At 48.5% G+C, this 23,545-nt stretch overlaps 1 protein-coding gene across 10 annotated transcripts in view; it reads right to left on the reverse strand.

Annotated features, from left to right (window-relative positions):
• mef2d (myocyte enhancer factor 2d) overlaps positions 1 to 23,545 on the reverse strand; it is a 48,016-nt gene that overhangs the window by 6,731 nt on the left and 17,740 nt on the right. For 4 of the 10 annotated variants that reach the window (XM_047041247.1, XM_047041232.1, XM_047041285.1 and 1 more), the window contains 10 exons: positions 20,056 to 20,452; positions 17,149 to 17,352; positions 10,754 to 10,891; positions 7,303 to 7,513; positions 7,033 to 7,089; positions 3,568 to 3,746; positions 3,196 to 3,216; positions 2,121 to 2,238; positions 1,668 to 1,833; positions 1,232 to 1,300 (listed from right to left, as the gene is read on the reverse strand). In XM_047041247.1, the coding sequence (XP_046897203.1) occupies positions 1,232 to 1,300; positions 1,668 to 1,833; positions 2,121 to 2,238; positions 3,196 to 3,216; positions 3,568 to 3,746; positions 7,033 to 7,089; positions 7,303 to 7,513; positions 10,754 to 10,891; positions 17,149 to 17,352; positions 20,056 to 20,109 (1,217 nt within the window). In that variant the 5' untranslated portion in view covers positions 20,110 to 20,452. Of the gene's footprint in view, positions 1 to 1,231; positions 1,301 to 1,667; positions 1,834 to 2,120; positions 2,239 to 3,195; positions 3,217 to 3,567; positions 3,747 to 7,032; positions 7,090 to 7,302; positions 7,514 to 10,753; positions 10,892 to 11,011; positions 11,147 to 17,148; positions 17,353 to 20,055; positions 20,453 to 23,545 lie in introns of all 10 variants that reach the window. The other 6 variants (XM_047041256.1, XM_047041295.1, XM_047041265.1 and 3 more) reach the window with 6 other exon arrangements.

A 23,545-nucleotide genomic window follows, 5' to 3' on the forward strand; every position in this document is an offset into this window, starting at 1 on the left:
TGTGTAATCAAACGCGAGAGCGCAAGAGAACAAATAGAGGGAGGAGCGCCTCCAAGGGTCTTTGTTTTCAGAAGGCGGGTTTACTGATCTGTGTGATGCATGCATGTGTCATCTCACTATTGACGCCGGGTCATCCGGCGATATGAAGATGAATGGTGGGGCTGTGCCGCAGTCGGCGGGAGTCAAGGGCGGTGGGGACTGAGGGTAACTTGAGCTGAGCAGAACACAGGCTACACCAACCAAGGCCGTAGGTTCGTTTGATTATTGGTGGGGACCAACACTTTAAACATGGTCTTATGGTTCTTCCCTTCGGCACTTATTTGTTTTTTTCACAATGTATGCTTCGTGTTTTGGCTGCTTGCAATGTTTGGGGCTACCTCTTTGTTATGATCAGTGACCTATGCTCTTTTGTAAAGCTTTCTCTTGGAAGTCGCGTTGGATAAAAGCGTCTGCTAAATGCATAAATGTAAACACTACCCTTGCTCCACCACTAACTATTGATAGTGAAGTCTCAACGGTCTCTTGACATTGGTAGGAACATGTCCCAACTGCCCACCCATAAACCTGTATTAACTGTCGTATAGCTAGTGTAACTGGTGGGTGCTAGTTAAATCTCGGCAATCAACCAATTAAAAGCTGGGTTTTGGTTATTTATTCCCTCTGACTGTTCAACCCATCCAGTCATATAAAAAGATCTCATTCCGTGTTGGCAGTTGCTTCATGAGCAGCGCCGTGTACAGCCCTGTGTGCAACGATCACACAGGCTGTGCGCATGTGTATCTGCATGGTGATTATGACTCAGGGCTGCGCTGCGAGACTGAGACATAAAACCACACAGCAGGGGGGGCTGCTGTCATATTCCTGTACATGTTCCACTTTGTTCACTGCATTCAGAGACCGCGGCAGACACAAGCTTTGAAGAACCTTTTGACAAGACCTCGACAACAAGACGGGTTTCCTCAATCCGTAAATCTGTGTGAAGGGCCTAAAGAAACATCATCAAACAACTTCAACAACCAAAAACAACCAGGAGCTTCTAAAACATTGAAGAAGACAAGCACAAAAAAAGTCTATAATGTTTGAATCATATCAAATTCAACCTAACATACAGTAATATGCTCTCCTTTTTTTGGTTAAGGACTCATAATGGACTCAACTTGAGAGTCACATAGACTATGCTTGACAGACATGAGCAGAGGAACCACACAGTGCTATGTGCTAATGAATTCACCTCAGGTTAGCAGCAAAATTGGAGATGCAGTTAGCCATCTCCCCGTTCTGTTTCTCTGCGCCCCACATGCTGTAGACAAGAGGGGGAGAACAAACAGGCGGTCACATATCACAGCTCCTGCACGGTTAGCCTAGCTCCCCGCAACAATTACAGAATACTTCAATTCGGAGCTTGCTAGTACGAGGAGCCTTTACTCCGCTAACAATGTGTGCGTTCGAAATGTTGAAGCTAGGTGTTGTCAATCGACCTTAAAGCTCAGAGTATATGGGCACAAGGCAAAGGGATAGGATACATTCTTTTTCTGGGACATGATGACACGTGACACGACCCTACGCACGTCCAAACTCCTCCATTGAGATCTTAACACCAACACGGGTTCAAAGTGAGAACTGCGTATGTTGGGGCAGGTTCGACAGACCAAATGAAGTGTACTTACACCAAGTTACTAAGGGACGCCAAACTGAGCTGTTGCGACTGTTGTTGCTGCTGCTGCTGTTGCTGGGATACTGCTGGTTGCTGTTGCCAGGTGGTCATGTTGCCAGGCAGCAGCCCTGACGGTGTGAAGTTCTGGAGAGCTGTGAGATCTGCGGTCAGCTGGTACTCTGAGATGGAGGCAGATCAAGTGAGAGATGGAAGAGAGGGAAGAGGTGGGAGGGTTTAAAGTTTAGTGAGTAAGTAACTTAAGATGGTTAACTGTCAAACAATTTGAACACATAACAGTAACGTTTTCTTTCCCCTGGTAAAATATTACGAGAAATGTTTATCTAAGTTGCACTGACCTCCATGGAAAGAAGAAAAAAGCCAAAGAGCAAAGATGGTATTGGGTAGAAAGGCGTGTGCCTGTAATATGCCAGCCTGGCCCTTGGGCACTGCTGCCCTGTTGGCTCACCAGTGTTGTAGGCTGTCTGCATGGCAGAGAAGGGCGCTAGGAGACTGGGCGTTGCCACGGAAACCACTGGTGTGGTGAGAGACTGGGACACTTGAGAGACACCTAATCGTTGAGCATTCTGCAAAGACGAGATGCGAGAAGGAATGGTCAACAAAACAAACTTAGCGAGACAACTTGTTATCATTCAGCATGAGAAACTTGACTCTGAAAAAAAGTGTATATACCTATGTAAATAGTTATATACACTCAGTATAAAATACAGCTGAATGGTAAGCAGTTACCTCAGTTCATTTGAGATTAAATAAACAGGGGAATTCTACTGGTCTGTGAAGTTCATGGCTTTCTATGACACATAGACGAACAAACAGATTTTTCATCTCAAGGTAGCGTTGGCAAGGCAACACTATTGCCAGGCCGCATGCTTGTGTAAGACCAGTCAGGGGAAGTGTTATGCAGTGCACAGCTCACTGGAGAATCATGCTGACAGAGGGGCATGCATCAACCAAGTTCACAGTCCGAGAGGAAAGTGTGAGTGTGTGTGTGCGCATGTGTGTGTGTGTGTGTGTGTGTGCGCACGTGTGTGTGTGTCTAGGTCTATGTGTAAGCATATGCCTATGTGTTTACAGATGAAACAAAAAAAGAACTTGGTGCATAGTGACTTCAAGGGCTGCAGGTGCACGTGCCATGGTGGCAGTGTCACTTCCTGTTGTGTTGCCCCCCCCCCTACGTCCTGACTATAGATACACTCTCCTCACACTAGTCTTTAACAAACGATGAAACGATCACCACAAAAACAATCATCGACTCATAGGATCGAACCATGCACATGCCAAGATGCCCCCGCTTTTCATTTGCATCGTGATCAGCATCTATATGCTAAACAAGGGTAGCATACTGTACTGGGAAAGTACACACACTAAACTGCACCATACGTCTGCATAGTATGCAGCACACGGTGGGGCATCTGTCTGTTCTTGTGATGCAAATTAATCTTTGGGGGGGGGGGGACCACACTCATGCCTTGTAGACCACACTTCTAGAGGCAAGTCTAGGAGCTTCCATTCCCCTCACTCACCAAATCCAGCTCCTCCTCTGTCTGCATGGGGGGGAGGGCACCAGGACAAAGAACAGGAGGGGTTATTATCTCTACACTGTATATACCTACCCACAATGCTTAGCATGACCTGGGATGGTGGGTTCCTTTTCTCAAGCTTCATGATGGGCTTTGATCATCAGCTTTTTTTTTACAAGATAACGATACATGCTGAGTCCCCGACACCAAAATGTGGAAAATGTAGGATAGCGCTGAGCTGCACACGGGGACTTAGTGTACGTAATAATATCATATGAAGGGATATCCATGACCAGGGCCTGAACTATGCAGGGCCGCAGGTATGCAAGACCAATTTGGGCCCGATGGGGCTCTGGTAGTTCTACCCATGCTCACCAGCTGCATCAGACTCTTGCCGCCCTGGGAGGTGATGACCCGAAGGTCGGGCTTGCGGCTGTTCACCATCTGAGGGCTGGGCGGAGGGGGAGACTTGGCCGGGACTACTTTCCCCAGGCTGTTGCCGTTGGAGATGGAGAGGAGGCCGGGGGAGGCCCTGGCGCTGATGTAGCCGTTGCCTGAGAGTGACAGAGAGACAGACAGAGAGACAGAGAGACAGAGAGACAGAGAGACAGAGAGACAGAGAGACAGAGAGAGAGAGAGAGAGAGAGAGAGAGAGAGAGAGAGAGAGAGAGAGAGAGAGAGAGAGAGAGAGAGAGAGAGCGAGAGAGAGAGAAGGATGTGTTACAGTAATAGGGAATGAGGATGTGCCTGTTCCATTTGTGTGTGTGTGACGTTTATTTCATGTGTGTTTATCTGTACACTTCTCTGATCCACCATAGAAGACAATTAATACAGCTCAGACGATGACATTCAGTCTGAGAACTGTCGGCTGAAGAAGGGACCAATTCAATGAAACCTCACAATGTAAAATGATCTAAAATTACAATCTAAACTTTATTATAGCTAATCATAAATTGATGGTACACAAGGGTGCAGACTGGCTCACTTTCTACCCGTTAACCACAATGTGCAAGAAACAATGTACACTCAATCTTTTTGGACCGCAAGTGTTTCTAAAGGACAGTTTGATCCAAAAACACACCAACAGACCACACCAGGTCCCCTACGGTAAACATGCATTCACACCTCTTAAAACAACAAACACTGTCACCCATTGCATACCAACCTCCCACGTAAAAGCATGAGTTTCATCAGACATCAGAAACAGCACAACAATACCTCAAATACTTTTCATACATCAAACAAAAAGCGTTTTGTTTTTGTTTGGTTTTGACTCCCAACTGTTAATCTCAGTCAGACGATCTTTTGCTTTCTTTCCATTGACAGCTTCGCTATCTGTGACACTATCTCCTGTCTGAGACTGCGTACATACATTCCTAGTCAGGGGATGGTCTAACTGCCTTGCCTGCTGTTAAATGTAGCAGTTGACTCAAAGACAAGACCCACTGTGTGGCTCAAAGAACAGGGACTTTCCCAGCATTGACAGCGCACAGAAAACACAGACACACACAGACACACACAGACACACACAGACACACACAGACACACACAGACACACATATGGCTCCCTAGGGCTGGGCAGAGAGAGGGACTGTTCTGTGGCAACAGATAAAAGTGCTCCATGACGTTGCCCAGACAGTACAAGCATGTGACGCTGTTTCATCTGCTCTCGAACACCCTTCTTTTCACACAGAAAGGACACACTTCCACACACGAAAAAGGACACAAAGAAAACAAAATGCATACATACAGCAGGCCCTAAACGTGTCTGACAGCCTTTGGAGTTTGTCCCAGACCAATTTGTGTCTTGAGTACTAATAACATTGCCTTTGTCTCATTTCAACCAAACCTTCTCATAACTTCTCTCATAACATTTACAAACGCATCCAGAGCGCTGGGCAAACACTAAAGGCTACACGACTTTGTACTGAGAGGTTGTGGTGTATGTGTGTCATGCGCATTGAGCAAATTCGTCAAAGGTTTTGGATGGTGGTCGGCGCTTGTGTGTGTTCGTTTCTGTGAATGGCTCTTTGTGTGTGTATGTGTGTGTAACAGGCAACACAGAGTAGGAGGATGGCTTTTGATCACAACTTGGGCCTTACCAGGCACAAAAAAATGCAAGCACAAATTTGTTTTCTATATCCTTCTCTCAGGCTGAAAGAAAAACACGATAGTCCTTCATCTCCCTTAGCAACAGAAAGAGGAGGAGGAGGAGAAATAAGTGAAAGAGGAGGAGTAAGAGGAGGGGGAGTGAGGGAAGGAGTGAAGAACACATGTGTTCTTCTGCTGTTGGCCCTGCTCCAAATCCAATTCCATGATGCGTAGCTGGTCTTAAGTGTACAGGAATTAGCTGCTGTCTGCTGTTTGTGCTTGTGTGTACATTCACACAATTGCTCTTTGACAATATTTTCTTTGTGTGCTGGTCAACGTGTACACCAAAGACTGTCCGTGCTTGTTTCTGTCAGTTAGAAAAAGTGTGCTTATTTGTGTAAATGCGTATGTGTGTATGCGGGAGTGTGTGTCTATACACATGTATTACTCTGCTCCTGTCCTGGGCGGAGCGGTGGCTCCTATTACCCAGTGCCGGGCGTGGGAATGTCAGGAATGCCGTGTGACGTCAATGGTGACATTCCCTGAGCCTGGAGCCCAGTCCGGAACACAACAGCTGAGAACGACAGAGGGAGGGAGGGAGGGAGGGAGGGAGGGAGGGAGGGAGGGAGGGAGGGAGGGAGGGAGGGAGGGAGGGAGGGAGGGAGGGAGGGAGGGAGGGAGAAGTGGAAGGTGAGGGAGGGCAAGCAAGTGCAGTCACTTGAGCTGCATCTTGGGACAGATGCTTGCTGTGGGCTCGTGTTTCAGGGATTGGAGAAGCAGCAGCCCCACTTCAGTCAGAGGAAAGGATCTCGAAAAGAAGTGGAAAATACTGTTAAAAAAAAAAAAAACATCTCCTGTTCTGAGGAGGCAAGAATGTGCCGTTTCAATGATGCATGCTTTTCTTTAAAAGGTACTCTATCACCACAGTAGACAGTACTCAACTATTTCCCAAATTACACAAACAGAAACTCTTGAAAGAGTTTAGATAGAATTAAATACAATGCCAGACCCCATCATAGATTCATGGCTTTCTAAGACTGAAAACATTAGAAAGGCCACAGCTTCAGAGAAGTGCCAAAGTCACCTCGGAGAAGTGGCCTGTGCCAAGACAAGGGACAGTTGGAAGCTGGAGAGGAATTGGAGTGGGGAAGTTGGGGGTGGGGAATGGGGAGGGCAATTGGGACATGGGGGAACAGCTGAGATGGACAGGTGGAGGGATGGACAGAGAGAGAGAGAGACAGAGAGAGAGAGACAGAGAGAGAGAAACTGAAAGCGAGAGGCACAAAGACTAGAGGACACAATATGGCGGCGTGAGGTCAAGACATTCATGTATTCCCAATCTCTTTTTAAATCTTTATTTCTCTGTACTTTGTTGCCTCTCTCCCCTGCTCAACAACAGCCCCCCCCCCCCCCCCCCCCCCCCGCCCTCCCCACCCACCAGGATTGTTTACAAGCAGCTGTCTTGTGACCCTCGGCTGTTACTAACCAACAGGTGTGTGTGTGTGTGCGTATGTTTTAGTATCTGTTTCTCTTGCCATTTAGAAGGTATTCTGTCGTCTTCTACTGGTCCAAAACAAAAACGTTTGTCCAGTCTAGTCCCACCACAAGCGATTAAAGTCATAAAGGCCAAAGCTTGGGCATCCAAGCCCTTAACGTGTCCCAGTTTGGACGGTCTGAACAGTGCGTGTTAGCTGCTCACATAACGCTTACCGTTTGTGGATAGAAGTCAAAATGAGCCACGCTACTCACCTACAGGGCTTGGGCATCCTCCATTTGAGTTGCCCAAGTCTCCTCCCAGGAGTGCACCTGTCGAACACAGACAAAGTACATGTTTTCATTCCCTATCTATTTCTATGTTTATGACAGAGGTCATAATGCCTTCATGTCTGTCTGGTAGTTAGGCTGCACCATGTCGTGGCACTGCCGTCAGCCCCTCTGGAAGCACTGCAATGCTGAGTACATTACAGGTTGGCTGCAGCTTTCACCAAGTTCTTCACTACACAATTCAGTTTGTCTCACCGGCGCTTGCGGGTCGCTGCGGTAACCCTGGAGACACAGTGTTCCTTTGGAGGGCTGGTTGCTGTGGTGACAGGAGGCGTGGGTCTGTGAGAGTGGAGGTGACGAAGGAGGTGGTAACCAGGGCGCCGGGGTTGTTGCTGAACTGCAGTGTGTTCTGATTGGACACGGGCACTGTGACTGGCATGGAGAAGGTGGGCTGTGGGACAGCCGACTGGAGAAAAGAGGATAGGAAGAGGGGCGGGGCTTAGGGGGGGTTGCAATGGCACCAAAAAATGCACAGAACCATTCAGATGCGACACACGCACAAGCACTCCCAACATACACATCCAACTTTTATGAATCAACCACCGCACACATAATCTGACACGATTCTGCACACACAAGCTCAAACGTTTGTTAGCATGCAAAGTGAATAGTGGAAACTCAACAGGGGGCTGGGTGTTTGCTTCAAGATCTCATGCCTGGTTATTTCTGCAGCAGATTTACATAGATGGTTATTGTATTGGTTATTGATGACATTAAAAACGGTACATTTTATTTATATTGATCTACATCCCACCCCATAGTTTGAATCATCTTTACAGTTGAACAAAAAGAGAAAAAATCATCTGACATCTGAATAACATGAACGTTTCCATCCAAAGTGCTCCGTTCACTTAACCAGTTTTAACAGGAAACGTTTGAACTGTCCAATGATGTCCATTTTCAAACATCCTCTATAAAAGAAAGGAACTTCTAATCGGACCTGAATCAGCTGAAAATGCTTTGCAGTGACTGGCAACACGACACAGGTGTAATGAGCTGAGAGGAAGGACCCCGTGGTTGTCCAGCATTCTGCCTGTAACCCATTTCACCCTGTTCTCCCATCAGAAAGCAGGGCCTCTAAATATAGAATATGGGCCAGGCAACGCGACCTGGTACTGCGTGTGCTGACTGAGACCCACTTTTAGGGAGAGGAGAAGACACTCCATTCTGTCCTTCACCGGGTCGTCCTCTCTTCTTTATTTTATGTCGTAACTTTGTTTCCGAATTGGAGCCCAGGAGGAAAGTAAGGAATAAAGAGATTGAAGGAGAAGGAAAGAGAGACAGAAAATACATAGTGGGAGAGAGAGAGAGAGAGATTGGCAGAACAGAATGGCAGAGAGAGAGAAAGCAAGAAGGAGAGAGAGCAAGAAGGAGAGAGAAAGAACAGAATGAGAGAGAGAGAGCAAGAAGGAGAGAGAAAGAACAGAATGACAGAGAGAGAGAGAGAGAGAGAGAGAGAGAGAGAGAGAGGGAGAGAGAGAGACTGGTAGCCAGTTATGTGGAGATACAGGTTACAGCACAGCAGCACTGCACACTGGCCAGGCAGAGAGGATGGTGGGAGGGATGGACAGATGGAGGGACGGGGGGTGGGGGTTAGTGTGAGCGGAGGTGTGGAAACTGTAGAGCATACAGCACTGGGACAGCCCCTCTTACTCGCGTACTGACTGAGAAGAGTGGGAAGATAAACTGTTCTACTGTGTCCAATAGCATGCCTCTGTTGAGGTTCTTAAAGGGATTGATGCTGGATACATTGTATTTTATCTCTTTCTCAGGCTAAGCAGGGTAATTCAAGACAAGGTCTTTCTCAAACAGCAGACCCCCCCCCCCCCCCTTCCAAAAAAAGTACAGCAGTAAGAAGTTGTAAAAAGTACAACAAAGAAAGAAAAAATACTATTTTTCTGCGGGGAAGCTTTACATTGGTGTATTTCCTAGATGCGAGGGTATCAGAATGAATTAAACTCATGCCCTACTTTCTTCCCTCCCTCTTGTCCTAGAAGCCTTGGAAAGTTTCCCTTTCAACTTTCATAATGTCTCATCCTATTTGTTAGCAACGGTTAATCAAAACACATCGCCAACAACATTTTTGCAAAATTCATTTGACCTTTAAAAGCCTTGACATTGCCCTTACTGTTGTGTACAGTGTAAAAAAAAAGTATCCAGCTAAACACATTTGCATTGTTGGCATGGCTACATAAAGTGTTTGCTGATGTAAAATTAAACTTCAGACAGGGAGGCTATTGTCTGACCAATCAGATAGTATAAATGAATAGTTTACATAAATCCTAAATCTATCAAACTTTTTTTGGTGTGAAAAAGGACACAGGAAACCTCTCAAATCAAAACATCCCAAATGCGATAAAAAAGAAAGGAAAATAAACAGATCCACTAGCCCGTCTCCCCATGCTCTCTTGCCACTCTCCCTACCTCAGGGGATTGGAGTACGAGTCGGATTAAGCTTGTCTATCCCAGCCCCTAGCTGTAATGTCAGGGATTATGAGGCTGTGGGGGGAGATTGGTGCTGTATGCTCCTGTTTGCTAGCGCCCTGTGAAAGGTGTGCTGAGCAAGACTGGCTGGGAGGCGGGGAACAAGAGCTAACAGCGGGGCTAGCTTCCAATCGACTAGGGCTAGCTCTCCAGGGGTGGTAGATTGAATGTTATTCTTCTTCTACCTTAGCTTTTCCTCCGAAAAAGGCTTTTAAAAGCCACTTCAGCTCAACAGATAACACTGAAGGCTGAACCTATAAAACAGTTTACAGTATATACCGGCTAAGCGATTTTCAGTAAGTGGAATTGATTGCGACATTAAGCCTTTTTCTTTGAATTATTTCCTACATAAAAGATGCAGTCCACTGGCATTGTGTGCCAATAACACTGACAGAAAGACTGACAGGTCTTTGGCACAGTGATTCTTTTATACTGCTGATATTGAGCAGAGCAACAAATCTGGAGGTTCCTGTGGTCGTTCTATCTCTCTACTAGTGCATTCAAACACTGGCCCAATATCAACTGAATCAACTATGCCTTCTCCCCAATGAGCAATCAGACAGCATTAGACGGGAGGGCCTGGTTGTCAATTGAGTACTGGTTGTTAAATTGACATTAATGGTGTTACTGGGTAGCGGGAAATACATCGATTTTGTGTTTATTGGCAGAGAAGAGGGAGTAGAATTGTCTCAATGTTGAATTCAGACTGAAATTCTGAACGTTGGCCAATTTTCTACACTGTGGAGGATTACAAGTACAAATACGCTTTAATGAGCTACAATATACAAACACGTGTTGTTAGTTCATTGGTATTTTGCAGCATTATCATCATTTATGAAGAATAGCTAACATGACTGGTGAACCTAAATGCAGCCATGTTCATTGGATTCTAAGTGGTTTGACTAATCCGTGTCTTTTTTTCAATCGTAACCACCCTCCAATCAAAAGACTTGACTCCCCGCTCCAGCCCTCCTTGCCTACGCACACAACATCAGAGGGGATTGTGGGTACAGCGGTGAGGTGAGAGATGGAGAGGGGGATTGTGGGTGAAAGGGAAGGTGCTCTGTGAGTATTTAGGTCACTGTCAGCAACCGGCATCCGGCCCCCGTGTCCAGTCCGGGTGCCTGGTGTACAGCAGTATAGCACAGGTTACGGTACTCACTGACAGCCTATAGTTCTGCATCATTTTATCAAACTCCTCGTCAATTTTTTTGTATTTCTCCTCTGTGCGGGGGGTGAGGGAGAAGGGCTCCTCAGGGTCTGGGCTCTCAGAGTCCCGGTGCTCTTTCTTGTTCAGAGCCTTCATTCCACAAGGGAGGACGAAAAGGAGAGAGAGAGACAGAGAGAAAGAGAGAGAGAGAGAGAGAGAGAGAGAGAGAGAGGGAAGTTAGATCAAATGAAAAAGGGGGACGGTACTCACGCCATAGCGCTTGAAGAGGATGTCCAGGTCCTCGTTCTTCCTGTATTTGTCTTCGTTTAGCGGGCTTTGGTCGATGGAATCGTCCCCGTCCGGCTCGGGGCTGTTGCAGCCGTTAAAGCCTTTCTTTCGCAATGTCTACAGCGGTTAAGAGGAGGGGGGAGGAAGAGGGACATTTTCATTTACTTTTTTTTTTTTTTCCTTTCAGGCACATCTGTCATAATCAATGACACCTTCACCGTTTAGCAGAAAAAATCACAATTCACTTTTGTACAACGATACAGCATCACAAACTCGGTGACCAAACCAGGTAACCTGAATTCTGAGCCACTTATATCTGATCGATTTCTGCTACCAGAAAGAGAAAGGTTCTATTCACTACATCTCTGGCTACTTCAAACACAGTATGTGCACCTGCACTCTAACACTCTCAGTAAAGGCACTCTCAGTAGAAAGGTGTCGGTAGGGAGAAGAAACGTATTGACTAACACAAAAACGAAAACTAAATCTATAAATAAACGCTTGAAGAAACCGTGTACCGTGCGCGGTTACAACACACTCGGGCATTCCATCTTGCCATTCGCTAATCAACAGCCCCGGAAATTGGTGCAAAGCTTCACACCACCAGGAACTGTTGCGCGAGGTAAAGGGTAAATGGTGAAATAGAAGCCACGCGGAGGAGTCGCAGCCCGGGCGCTTCGCTCAGGCCAGTTCAGGCTTTAGGTAGCTGTAAGACAGGCTCTTATTTTGAGAGGATTCTGGCAAACGAGATTTAACGCTAAGTAGCTTTACTGGTGGAAGCTCGACCAAACAGCAAACCGGATCGCCGTGGCAAAATGGATCTTAACCTTGAGAACGGCGTCATTACGCGAACAAAACGCACTGATGGCAGACTAAGAAAGGATCTGTTTAACCTGAATAAATTGTGCTCTTATTAGTTAGCAGTCAAAAGATAACGTTTAGGAAATGCACATTTACTGCACAAGAAGCAAACATGAAAAGCCCATTGTGAATACGTTAGAAAAATAATTTGAGTTCTTAATAAATGAACCAGTCTACTGTATTAATTGGATGAAAAGTAACTGTGCAGCAATCTTTCCAGTTGCTTCAGTCTAATGGAGGTTTGATTAATAGATAAGTACATGTTCTAGGACACCCATTGGGATCCTTCACTGGTAAGACATGATGACTCAATACTGTGCAATCCAACACCACGTTCAGAATCAGTTGTAAGAAATACGGGCAAAACGCTGTAATTGCTAACCAATTATTTCCTAAAAAGAGGATAAGGTATGGTAAAAAAATACTAATGTTATTGATCAATGTCATTAACTCTGATTGGATTTGTATCAAGACTTTACAGGGAAGGTCATATTTGCCTCAATACAATAACTATTAGTTGAGCATGAGCATTTTAAGATAATAAAAGTTAAGCCATGCTTCAATTCATAGCAACATGGTAGGCATATCCAATGTTATACTAATCTGCACTGCTGCTTGTGTTATGCACAGGAAGATGTATTTATTTCCCACAGTTCATGGAAATCAAGTTCCAAGTGAGTGTTGACCTAAAAAGCTAAAAACCTCCTAAGTGACACAGACAACATGTGACAGAGGTCTGGGCCGGGGATGTGTTTGAGGCATGGACACCCCTAACTGTCGACACCAAAAAGAAAATCCCAGACTAAAAACATTGCCCTCACAAAAAGACCTGGCAGTGATATTCACACTTTCTGTCACACTCCAACACCCCCATGCACAGAAATGCTAATTGCATGGTGGGGAAAAAAAACCCCAACAACTATAAAACACACCAACGTGCAAAAGCCTTTCACACGCAGACACACACATACAGACACACACACAGATAGATACACACACAAGCAGACACACACACACACACACGTCAGCTGATGAGCTTGTCTCTCAGTCAGCTCCATCTGTTCACCTGTCCCTCCGCACCCCTTCCCCTGCTGGCACACAGTCTTTCAAGTGCGGCCCTCTATTGTGTTGCCAGGGTAAGATTCCCCCGCAGAGGACCACGCTGGGCTGTGACTGGCTGGGCTGCCTCTGCTCCCTCTCCGGCCCCTCCCCCTCGGGCTCTCCCGCCCAACCCGCCGCTCTCGCTCCTTTCTCTCGCTCCTTTCTCTCACTCCTTTCTCTCGCACATTCCTCATCGCTCTCCGTCGTTCGTCCGCCCCTTTCCTTCCTCCTCAGCGCTTGCCCCCCCCCCCCCCCTTCTACCTTTCTCCATGCTTCTCCTCATTCAATCATTTCATCAGTTGAAATCTCCCTCGTCAAGACTCGCCGCCGCCCCCCCGCACATTTCTCGGCGACACGGCGTCCCCTCGGTATCCCCCTGGTGCGAGCTCACCTCTGCCCTTCCCCTCTCCTCTCTTCGCCCTTCCCTTAGCCTCCAAGCCCTCCATCGCTCACTTTTATCTCCCCCCTGCACACACCACAGGCTCCTTTCCCCCCGTTCCATCTTCTTAACCTATTCCCAAAGCTTCCCCCCCCATGCGCCATCCATCTCTCTCCCTCTCTCAATCCATCCCTCCCTCACCCTCTCTCTCCTGTCGCTGCCTCTCTGGCCCTCTTGTCCGCAGAGGCAGAATGTATTGTCACGTCTCATTTGCAGCTCCCCGCATCCAGGACCATGGAAGCCCCGGGGCCATCCTGAGAGACCCCCCTACCCCCCCTCCTCCTCTCCCCTCCCTGCCTCCCTCCCTCCCTGATTCCAGCCTCCGCTCACCAGCCTACTGGCTGGCACATCCCAGAATCTCCCGACGTAGCAGCGATCGCCCCAGCACGGGACATGTCATGGTCAGATTAGCTATCGCACCGCCCCGGCCCCCCCCCCTCCACAACTGTGCAGCCGACCAATGACGTTTCTAGGCTGCCACATTCAAAAGGTCTCCCTGGGTGGAGGGCTCTAGGAGAACCTCAGTTCCTCCTCATCTCTATAATACATCACCCGTTAGAAGGTCTCCTGCTGTTACCGGACCAGGGGTGGTGGTGTTATTTATGCATGAGGTTAATGGGGCCTCCCTGTAATGGGGTCTCAGGAGGGTGGGATAGCATGGGTGGTTTCAGAGCTAGCCCCCGCTAGCCTCCTTGGCTCTGGTTGGCCTGGAACCTGTTGAGGTGTCAGATAATAGCTTGTTTCACGCTCAGCTTTGCGGCACAATGAATCTCGCATTAAGGCTCGCTAAGCTTTCTGGAGACAGAGCGATCCCGTTCGTTCATGCCGTCTCGGCAATAGCACAAACAAAGTGTGTCAAATGTTGCGTAATATTTGAAACCCTGTTTTCTATCAGGCATAAAATCATGATGTGTTCTTCATGCTTCATTATTAGTATAGTAATGTATTTTGTCAAATAAAAATGAAAGGCAAAAAACCGTCCTGAAGACACTTGTTGACCAAATAAGACAGCCGGCCTTTCGCAGTACCTGGACCAACTGTCTCCATGGTAACCAAGGGAGTGGTCAGTGGTCATGTGACTCTTGAGGGACCAATAAAGTGACTTCAAGGGTGGTCCCCCAACAGTGATCCTGATCGGTAGGGATTAGGACATTGGGCTATGACAGGCCTTAGAGGACGCCAGAGGAATTTTGTTTGGATGTGGTAAAGCAGGATTAGCCCTGAGGGAGCATCGTCAGGGCAACAGGGGGGGCTCCTCCCCCTGGAGTGCAGTATCTGCATTGTGATAGGCCAGTTCAATTCCCTTCCAACAACTCCCTTTGGTCGTGTTTGTGGTGGCGAAAGGGCCGCCATATTTGAGAGTGTTTGGACCAATTAGGGGCTTTAATTGGAATCAATTACTCAAGGCGAATCTTGTCAAGTGCTGTTTTGTCATGCGTGACATGAAGAGCTCCCCAAGCTTGGACCTGGAACCGGGGCAGTGACAAAGTATTTAAGCCCCTACAGAGGAACTGCATGGGGAGATATTCCTTGAGCCGCTTAAGAAAAGGGCATCCCCCCTCTTCTTCATCTTCCTTTCTCACCCCTCTTCACTTCCTCGCTCGGCCTCTTCATCTCCCTCCTTCAGCGCTCCCTCTCTCCCTCTCCCTCTCTTTCCCTTTCCTCCTCTCCCCTGATTGGGATCTGCAGTCAAGCGGATTAACACGTTCTGGCAGGAGAGGCAAGCTGCCCACACACACACAGCACGTGCAGCTCAAAGAGAGGCTGTGTGTGTGTGCATATGCATCGCCACACAGCCGAAACACTGGAGTGAAGGAATGTCTGTCTGTGTACGGAATATCATGTTAAGATACACACACACACAAACACAAACCTTAATTTGGTGTGGATTAAAGAGTTTTTAAATATACGGATCAAAAATGTATGTGTTGGAACGTGTCGGGTACCAAATAGTGTGCGACCCATTTGTAACGTAAAGCAGAGAGAGTGCGTGCGTGCGTTCATGCTTGCATCTTCACTCCATAATTCATACACAAAAGCCCTTGCTTGAAGAAACGCAGGGAGGCAGAGCGGCAAATGGACACATTTTGTGCCTATCCGATTATCCCCCCCTCTCTCTCTCTCTCTCTCTCTCTCTCTCTCGATTTCTCTCTCTCACGCGCGAGTTTTTTTTGCCCACTAGTGCCAAACAAAACACTGCAACGCTGCCTCTGTTTTTGTCATAGAAGGCGGACAACAACAGCAAGCCCAGTGGCCAATGTGTCTTCTGCGGAGGCATCCTTCCTGAAGAGAATCCCACCATCTCTTATTGGCCGTATCTGGGCCTGGATGCCTTGTGGAAGAGATGGGGAAATACTCCCGGAGTCGTACGAAGGGACTGGAACACATCCGCAGAGCAGAGGCTCTCACCCAGCTTTGAATATTGTATGAGGCATTCTCACGGGCCACTGCGGAGCGGAGAGGATGGCACACGCGGGCAGTGAGACACACACACATCGTATTCACACAGAAGACAAGCATACACACGTCACACACACTGCCACAGAAACACGGCCACTGGAGCTTGCACTGATGTGGCCCTGAGCAGCCCAACGCCCCGCAACGGCACACTAGCATACACACTTAAGAGCCATCTGCAGCTGGAGCTGCAGCCCAGAGACTGCCCTTGCCCCTGAACCCCCCCCCCCCCACACACACACACACGCACACACAGACTGAGAGAGACGGCGCTAGATGGAAAGAAGACAGAGTGAGAGAGAAAGAAAGGCTGAAACAAAACGGGTGGAGGAGGAGAGAGAGAAAGACCAAAGAGGAAGAAGAGAGTGTGATAAATGGTTGGTGTGAGATAAGAGGGTGACACAGAGAAGTGACAGACATTTGAGTGAGAATGAGGAAGGAGAGACAGATAGAGAGATGGAAAGAGCAAGAGAGAGAAAGACAGAGAGAGAGAGAGAGAGAGAGAGAGATAGTATAACCACACCTACCATGTCAGTTAATCCTCTGCTGACTGACAGATTTCTAGTCTATAAGTGTATTGTTTCAACAAAGAAGTTTCCGATTTATGCTGCATGCATGTTGAAGTAAAGACAAACAAAACTCTTTAAGCTCAGTACTGCACAGGGCTCCTTGCTCTGTGAGTAGAGGCATTTTGGGTTTATGGAAGGCTAAGGCTAGGACCAGGGCTAAGGCTAGGGCCAGAGGGGAAGTGACAGCAGGGCCAGCTGTCCCTACCTCTGCCCTCTCTCCATGGTAACAGGCACCAGGCCAGACCAGGCCAAGCCAAAGACCAAAACAGGACTGGATCAGCTTTATGAGAGCCAGTGGCACAGCCATCCCACCACAGTGAAATACTGTAGTGCCTTGCCTATTCCATAGGCGGCCATCTTGGCGTCTTTCTTCTGAGACAGTGTAGCAGAGTGCAGAAACTGTTGATCCACCGGTATTGTGTCCCAACCTCAGTCTCATCCACCGCCACCCCCCATCCCCCCCAAGCAGACCAATATTATTCACTACCCTCTGGTGGAAAAAACAGATAATCACCTCCCACTCTCACTTTATCCTTTGGGGAGACATACTGTGATCCCACCCCCCCTCCTTCCTCACCCTCCTTTTTTCGCCAGCTTCCCCTTTCTCCCCCCCCCCCCCCCCCCGCCCACCCTCTTCTACCCGTCCATCCCTTGTTCCCCACCTCCCCCCTCCCTCAGCCCCTCCCCCATACCTCGATGATATCAGCGTTGGTCCTGCTCTCGTGGGGCTCGTTGTACTCGGTGTACTTGAGCAGCACCTTGTCCATGTCGGTGCTGGCGTACTGGAACAGCTTGTTGGAGTGGTTGAAGATGATGAGGGCGATCTCGCAGTCGCACAGCACGCTCAGCTCGTACGCCTTCTTCATCAGGCCAAACTTCCTTTTGGTGAACGTCACCTGGGAAGGAGGAAAGGGGGGAGGGGGAGAGTGTGAGCCAGAGGAAAATTAGATAATAAGGAATGAAGAGGTTTAAAACAAGGTTTGACACGAGGACCAAAAGCATTTTGAATAAGCTCTGACCTTTTGGCAAACTGAATCGGAAGAACAGCACGAAAAGGGAGGATGACACATGAGAAGTAATGAAAAGCCCGAAACAAACGACCACACTTTTACATCTTTTCGAAATCCACGTGTGCGAACAAACAAACAAAACACTGTTGGCTTTGTGGGAAAGCTTCATTTAATTAAAGGTGTCAACAGAAATGATTCCCGGGTGTGTATTAGGTTGTTTTTATTGGAAGTCCCTGGGTACAGTGTGGCATTTACAGAACTGAGGGGTTTTATCTTGTTTGTTTTTTTGCACAGACGGAATCAGAGAGGAAGCACAAGGAGGGAGATAGAACCACGGAGGCCAACTGCACCGCTGCCATTCTTAAACCTCTCTCTCTCTCCCCCCCCTCTCTGTCTGTTTCTTCCTCCCTCTCTAATTACTTGAGCGCCCGCCATGTAACACTGAAGTCTCTCAGTGGGGCACGAGCCAGCTTGCGTTCTCTCCTTCTCCTCCTCCTCCTCCACCCCCCCCCCCCCCCCCTCCTCCCATCTCTCCTCCAACTCTCGTTTTCTCGCCCTCGTTTTCTTTTCCACTCGCTTTCTCTCTGCCTCCATCCTCTCTTTCTCTCTATCCTCCCTCCCTCTTTTCCCTTCACTCTAAGCTTCCCGCTGCCACAAATCAAATTATATTGGGGTCGTATCCATGGGCAACTGCCTACCCACCCTTATTCCTTCCCCTATCTTTCCCCGCCTCACCTCATCACACCCTCGCAGCCTCATCTCCTCCTGCCCCCCCACCCCCACCCCCCCTCCCCTTTTCCCTCCCCCCACCTCTCTCAATCTCACACAATCAAACCCACGTGCACATACACACGCGCTCACAGAGACCAAAGCTAAAGTGTGACGTGGAAGAGCAGCGCACGACCAATTATGGGGAGACATGAGACAGCTGAGCCAAGGAAAGAATAGTGAGAAGTTAGCATGCAATGCTAACATGTTATATAGAAAAACATTTTTTGTAAAAATGTTAGCATGCAATGCTAACGTCCTATCATTCTCGTCAACAATTATAACAGTTTAATACCATGAAGAGAGATGATACAACGCACTCGCGCGCACGATTGTTTCCGAATGCACAAGGTGAACCGCAAGTCTTCTGAGTCTAACAAGCCAAGATCCTCCTTTCGACACCAATGCCAGGATAAATAAGCAGAACACATCCAACATTAAGAATAGAAAGCGCGAGTTACCAATGGCAACGCTGCATAACGAGACAACCTGGTTTAGAGGGATGAGCGGTTTCATCTGGTGTAGCCCTGGCATGGATGTGGCACAGCGACCATGAAAGCAGCAAGCCACAGTTCCAACCCCCCACCCCCAACCCCCCACCCCCAACCCCCCACCCCCCACCCCCCACCCCCAACCCCCCACCCCCCCCCCCCCCCAACCCCCACCCCACCCCCAACCCCCAACACCCCACCCCCAACCCCCCACCGCCAACCCCCCACCCCCCACCCCCAACCCCCCACACCCCAACCCCCCACCCCCAACCCCCAACACCCCACCCCCAACCCCCAACACCCCACCCCCAACCCCCCACCCCCAACCCCCAACACCCCACCCCCAACACCCCGACACTCCCCAGTTGTCTCTCTGGGGCTTTCTACAGCTGACAACCCTCTCTGCAGTTTGCACTTAGTTTCTACTTCCTGTACTTCTCTTCATTTTTTGTATAACTTTGACATTTCTTGGAGTATTTACAGCAAAAGCTACATGTATCGAGATTCAAAGTATGTGTGTTTACTCCAAATCTCATGCAATACCATGGTCGTAGCCAAGACACTTGATATTAACTTAACTAACACTCAATTTATCTGTCAACAAGTCATTTTATCCTCAACATTTCATGGCAACACCTAGTTATCAACTGGATAAATGAGCACAGAATGTCAACATGTTTGTTTAATTCATATTAAAGACAGTGCATAAAGCACAGTGTATGGATTCTTAATCTACCAAACTTACTGAGGTTGTTCTTTCCGCTGTACTGCACACCTGATAGGGCAGCAACCTGACACAAGCTGTTTTGTTTAATCTTAGAAATTGCATGTCTGGTTGCGCAGTCTTGAAAACACAGTTACCCAGAATGCTTCAAGGCAGATTTCCCCCTTCAATGTAAATGGTAGCCTTCATGATTCATGAGTATACACTCAAGATGATTTTTATAGCCTCTGGTCACCTGGTGCCTAACTCACTCAGGTCTAACTCAAGCAGTGACTTGCTGTATTAGAAATGGCAGGCGCATCAAATGCATTACTCAACATGCTTAATGGAGTGAAGCCCATTTACCAGTTGACTCATTTTGGATGGATCATTTAGCCTTTCGTCCTCCCAGAAATACTCACCGGTGTCTCTGCAGAGTGTTCACGATTGTATTGATACTGAATATCCACAATGATGGTGACTAATGTGACATCTGTGTTTAGATTAGGTGGCTTACTACTACAGCTCACTGGTCTACCCATAAAACTGGGCACGACACAAGCACAGAGTCACATGGAGGCATCCTGATGACATGTCAACACACACACACACACACACAGGTCTCACCTGTCGGTTCCGTTCATCCGTGATCCTTTGGATCTGGATCTTTTTCCTCCCCATGGTTCTGGAGTGGTGTTGGGGGGGGCAGGGAGCGTGGTGGGGCAGGGGGCGGAGGTCACGGCAGTCCCGAGGGGGGAAGGTGGCTGTTCGCGACAAGGAGTCGGGTCGTCACTTTCTCCCTTTCTCTCTCTCTCTGTGTTACAGTCTTTCTCTCTTCTCTTTTGTTTCTCCACCTGTCCAAGGCAGCTGGACTCGGAGCTCGAACCCCCCGCGCAAGAAAAAGGAGGAAGAAGAAAGAGAGGATTCTCGTGGCTGTCGTCCTCAGATCATGGTCTGTGCCATGGTCTCATCCACTCGTCTGCTGAAACTGCTTTTTTTCCCCCCCTCTTCTGGCGTGTTACTCCTGGAAAACAGGGGAAAGGGATTTCATCAGTCTGCGATTCGAAGATTAGGCATTGTTTGTACTGTGACCCACATTTGTTGGTATCAACAACAGTCTGTAGCCTTCGTCCCTACACAGCACTACAAGGGGGAAATAAAGAGAGTTAATTAATGTACGGTTCCTTTCGGTCAAATTAGAGATGCACTTCCAAAGAACAGCCGTGGCAGGGGGAGTCGGGGATGGGGAACACTTCTCATGGGGTTAGCGTTTCCCGTGGGGGTACGAGGGAGAGCAGCGCACACTGTCGAGCAGGAGTGCCCCCCCCTCCTCCCCCCCCCCCCCCCCATTCTCCCTTCCCCCCCTCCCACCCCCCGCCTTCTCCCCCTGGGGGCGGTGAGGAGGGAGCCTGTGCTGTGTCAGCTTCATTAGAGGCATCACCGCCACATCACTGATCCGCCGGTTGCCAGCGGCAACGCGCTTGCCCGCCCCGACCTGACGCACCGCATGCGAGTCCCAAATCGAAGGCAGAGCCCGCCCCTGTCGAGGCTCCTCGCTTGGCCCCGGTGCGGCCGGGCGGCGAGGGGGGCGGGCGGGCGGGGCCCTCGCGCTCACCAACCCCCTGGAGCTGCTGGAAAGCTCTCGGATCCTCTGTCACCAGCCCCGTAATATCCTTGTCATTACGCGTGGTTATCTAAACCATGCTATGCTGGCATCGCTCCACGTGGTGCGATTAAAGACAAAGCCTAGGTAGCGAAAAAGAGAGCTTTTATCATTCAAATGACCCCTCGGCAGTGGTTTTAATACACCGTGATGAAGATTGAGACAGATTATTAACGATGAGAATTTCAAAAAGCAGGCGGGGGAATGGCCCACGTGCAGATGAATTCATGAATGAAAGATCAGGCCATGACCTGGCAATGGCAACAGAGGCCAGGACCATTTTAAGCTCCGCTAAGACTATTTGCAGTTCGGCCCTTAAAAATAGCCCGCTATATATATACATCCAGACTGCGTACACACACACACACACAACAGCGGGAGCCAAGTCGTTGCGTTTGTGCATCAGGAGCGCCGTGAGAGCAGTCTTTGCACTCGCTCACCCACATTGTTTGCATTCTCCCTACCTGGGAGACTAGTAAGACGCCACTCCTCCCCAGTTGTTTACATTCATTCTATTGAAAGCACAAAGTCAATAGCAGGGATTCTGGGCTGTGCCACTGTTGCTGTTGCCTGCAAAGGACCGCACAGCGTGCCTTTCTGTGGGTGCAACTGCTTTAGCTTTGGCAATGAGATCTCCGTGACTTACGTATTTAGCTCGGAGGTAGCACAAAGGGAAAGGTCTGTGTAGAAAGGGTGTTATGTGTGCCATAATTGATTGGTAAAAAAAAGAGAAAAGGAAAAGCTACTAACTGGAGGCAGCCCCAGCTCTCATCTTACATGGAAAGTCGGGGCTGACCATGGAAAGAATTGTACACAGACTAGCCTTAACTACGGAAGAGATACGGAGAGGTGAGAACTAAAAAGGGAGAGGACACTCTGGCGGTTTCCACCACATATCCAATCGCACGAGGGCTCGTTAGCTTGGCGCATGAGGAGTCTTGCCATGGAGGCATGGGTCTGGAGTTGAAAGGCTGCTCTCAGTGGGATTTGTTTTGGGCTGTGGGCCCGCTGCACATGAAAAGGCCGCTTTATCTGCCCGGGGTGGTCAAGCCGCGACCTTTTACCCTTCATGCTGTGGGAGCATGCTTCCCATGTCTGATGTCAGGCAGAATCTCTTGTCTGGCATGGACGTCGGAGGTGCCTGGAGTGTGTCTACAGCCCAGCTGAACAGAGAGGAAGGTTGAACGAGAGAGCAGATTAATGCTGATAACAGCTATTGTTGTCTAAATCACCAAAGAGTGAGCCATTATGGGCCATGTGTGGGAGTGTTGAGCCTTAAGCCCCCCTTCCAAGAAATATAACAAAAAACAAGAAAGACAAGATTTAAAAAAAATAAAACATTAACCTGAACAAGCAGCTTAAACCAAAACACGTTAGTCCATGAAATACCAAACAGAAAAAGGTATGATGTACCATTAGGCTGAACATCCATTTCTAGCCTTTCAAACCTTTGAGACAGCCATGTTTCTCTTCGGCAGGATGGTTGAAGGTGGTGCATGGGCACTGACCCGCAAGAGCTGCCATTGACGTGTCCACAACCTGGCATGTGTCATAACCTACAGTGAAGGGCCATAAAGGTCATGACTGAGTCATGACATATAGTGCTTCAAACACTCACATTCGGAAGTTGCAGGGCATATGGACAGCGATGTGTGTGTGTGTGTTTATGCTAGAGGGGATTTGAGCATGTGAGGGTGTCTGGAAATCTAATCTTATCAGTTAAAGGTACATGTAACTAAGTGTATGTTATTTGTTGTTTGTTAAAATGAGTTGACGTTTGAGTGGATATGCGTGCATCCAGTATGTCTGTGTGTGTGTGTGCATGTGTGCGTATACATCTTTGTCCATCTCCGTTGTCCCTGTGTGTAAGTGACAGCAGACAGAGAAGCCTGGGGCAGAGAGATAACAGTCGGCGGGGGTGGAGGTGGGGGCTGTTGGGAGCTGGAGTTCAGCCAGAGCACTGCTGAGAAATCCATCACCTTTCCCATTCAGCAACACTGTCTGCCAGAACCCTGTCCTCACAACAACCACTCCACAACCCCTCCACACGCACAGGCATCGACTAAACTAACCGCACCGAATTTCGGCACTCTTTATTTATTAACTAATTAACAAATCCTGCGGTGTTAGCCTAGGTGTTGTTTATGTCTGTACCTATACTTGGATCTCTTGCTGAGAGCCGTTGGTTGTATTTCTTGAGCTGGCAAGGCAGACCTTCCTGGCAGACATTGCCAATATTCTAGGAGTCACCCAGAGCTTTGCTGTGTCCTCAGGTTTCATGGGGAGCAACTGGAAGCCGACACTGCAGCCCCCCCGGTGAGTGACCCACAGAGCGGCCTATCAAAGAGACCAATCTGTCTCGTGGTTGGCAGTCTTGGCCAATCAATACTTCGATGCTGTTCGCCGTCTCCACGGTCACCGTCGGCATCATAAAGGAGGGTTGCTCTGCAGCCT

This window comes from Hypomesus transpacificus, chromosome 2, assembly GCF_021917145.1.
Source record: "Hypomesus transpacificus isolate Combined female chromosome 2, fHypTra1, whole genome shotgun sequence".
Classification (NCBI taxonomy): Eukaryota; Metazoa; Chordata; class Actinopteri; order Osmeriformes; family Osmeridae; genus Hypomesus; species Hypomesus transpacificus.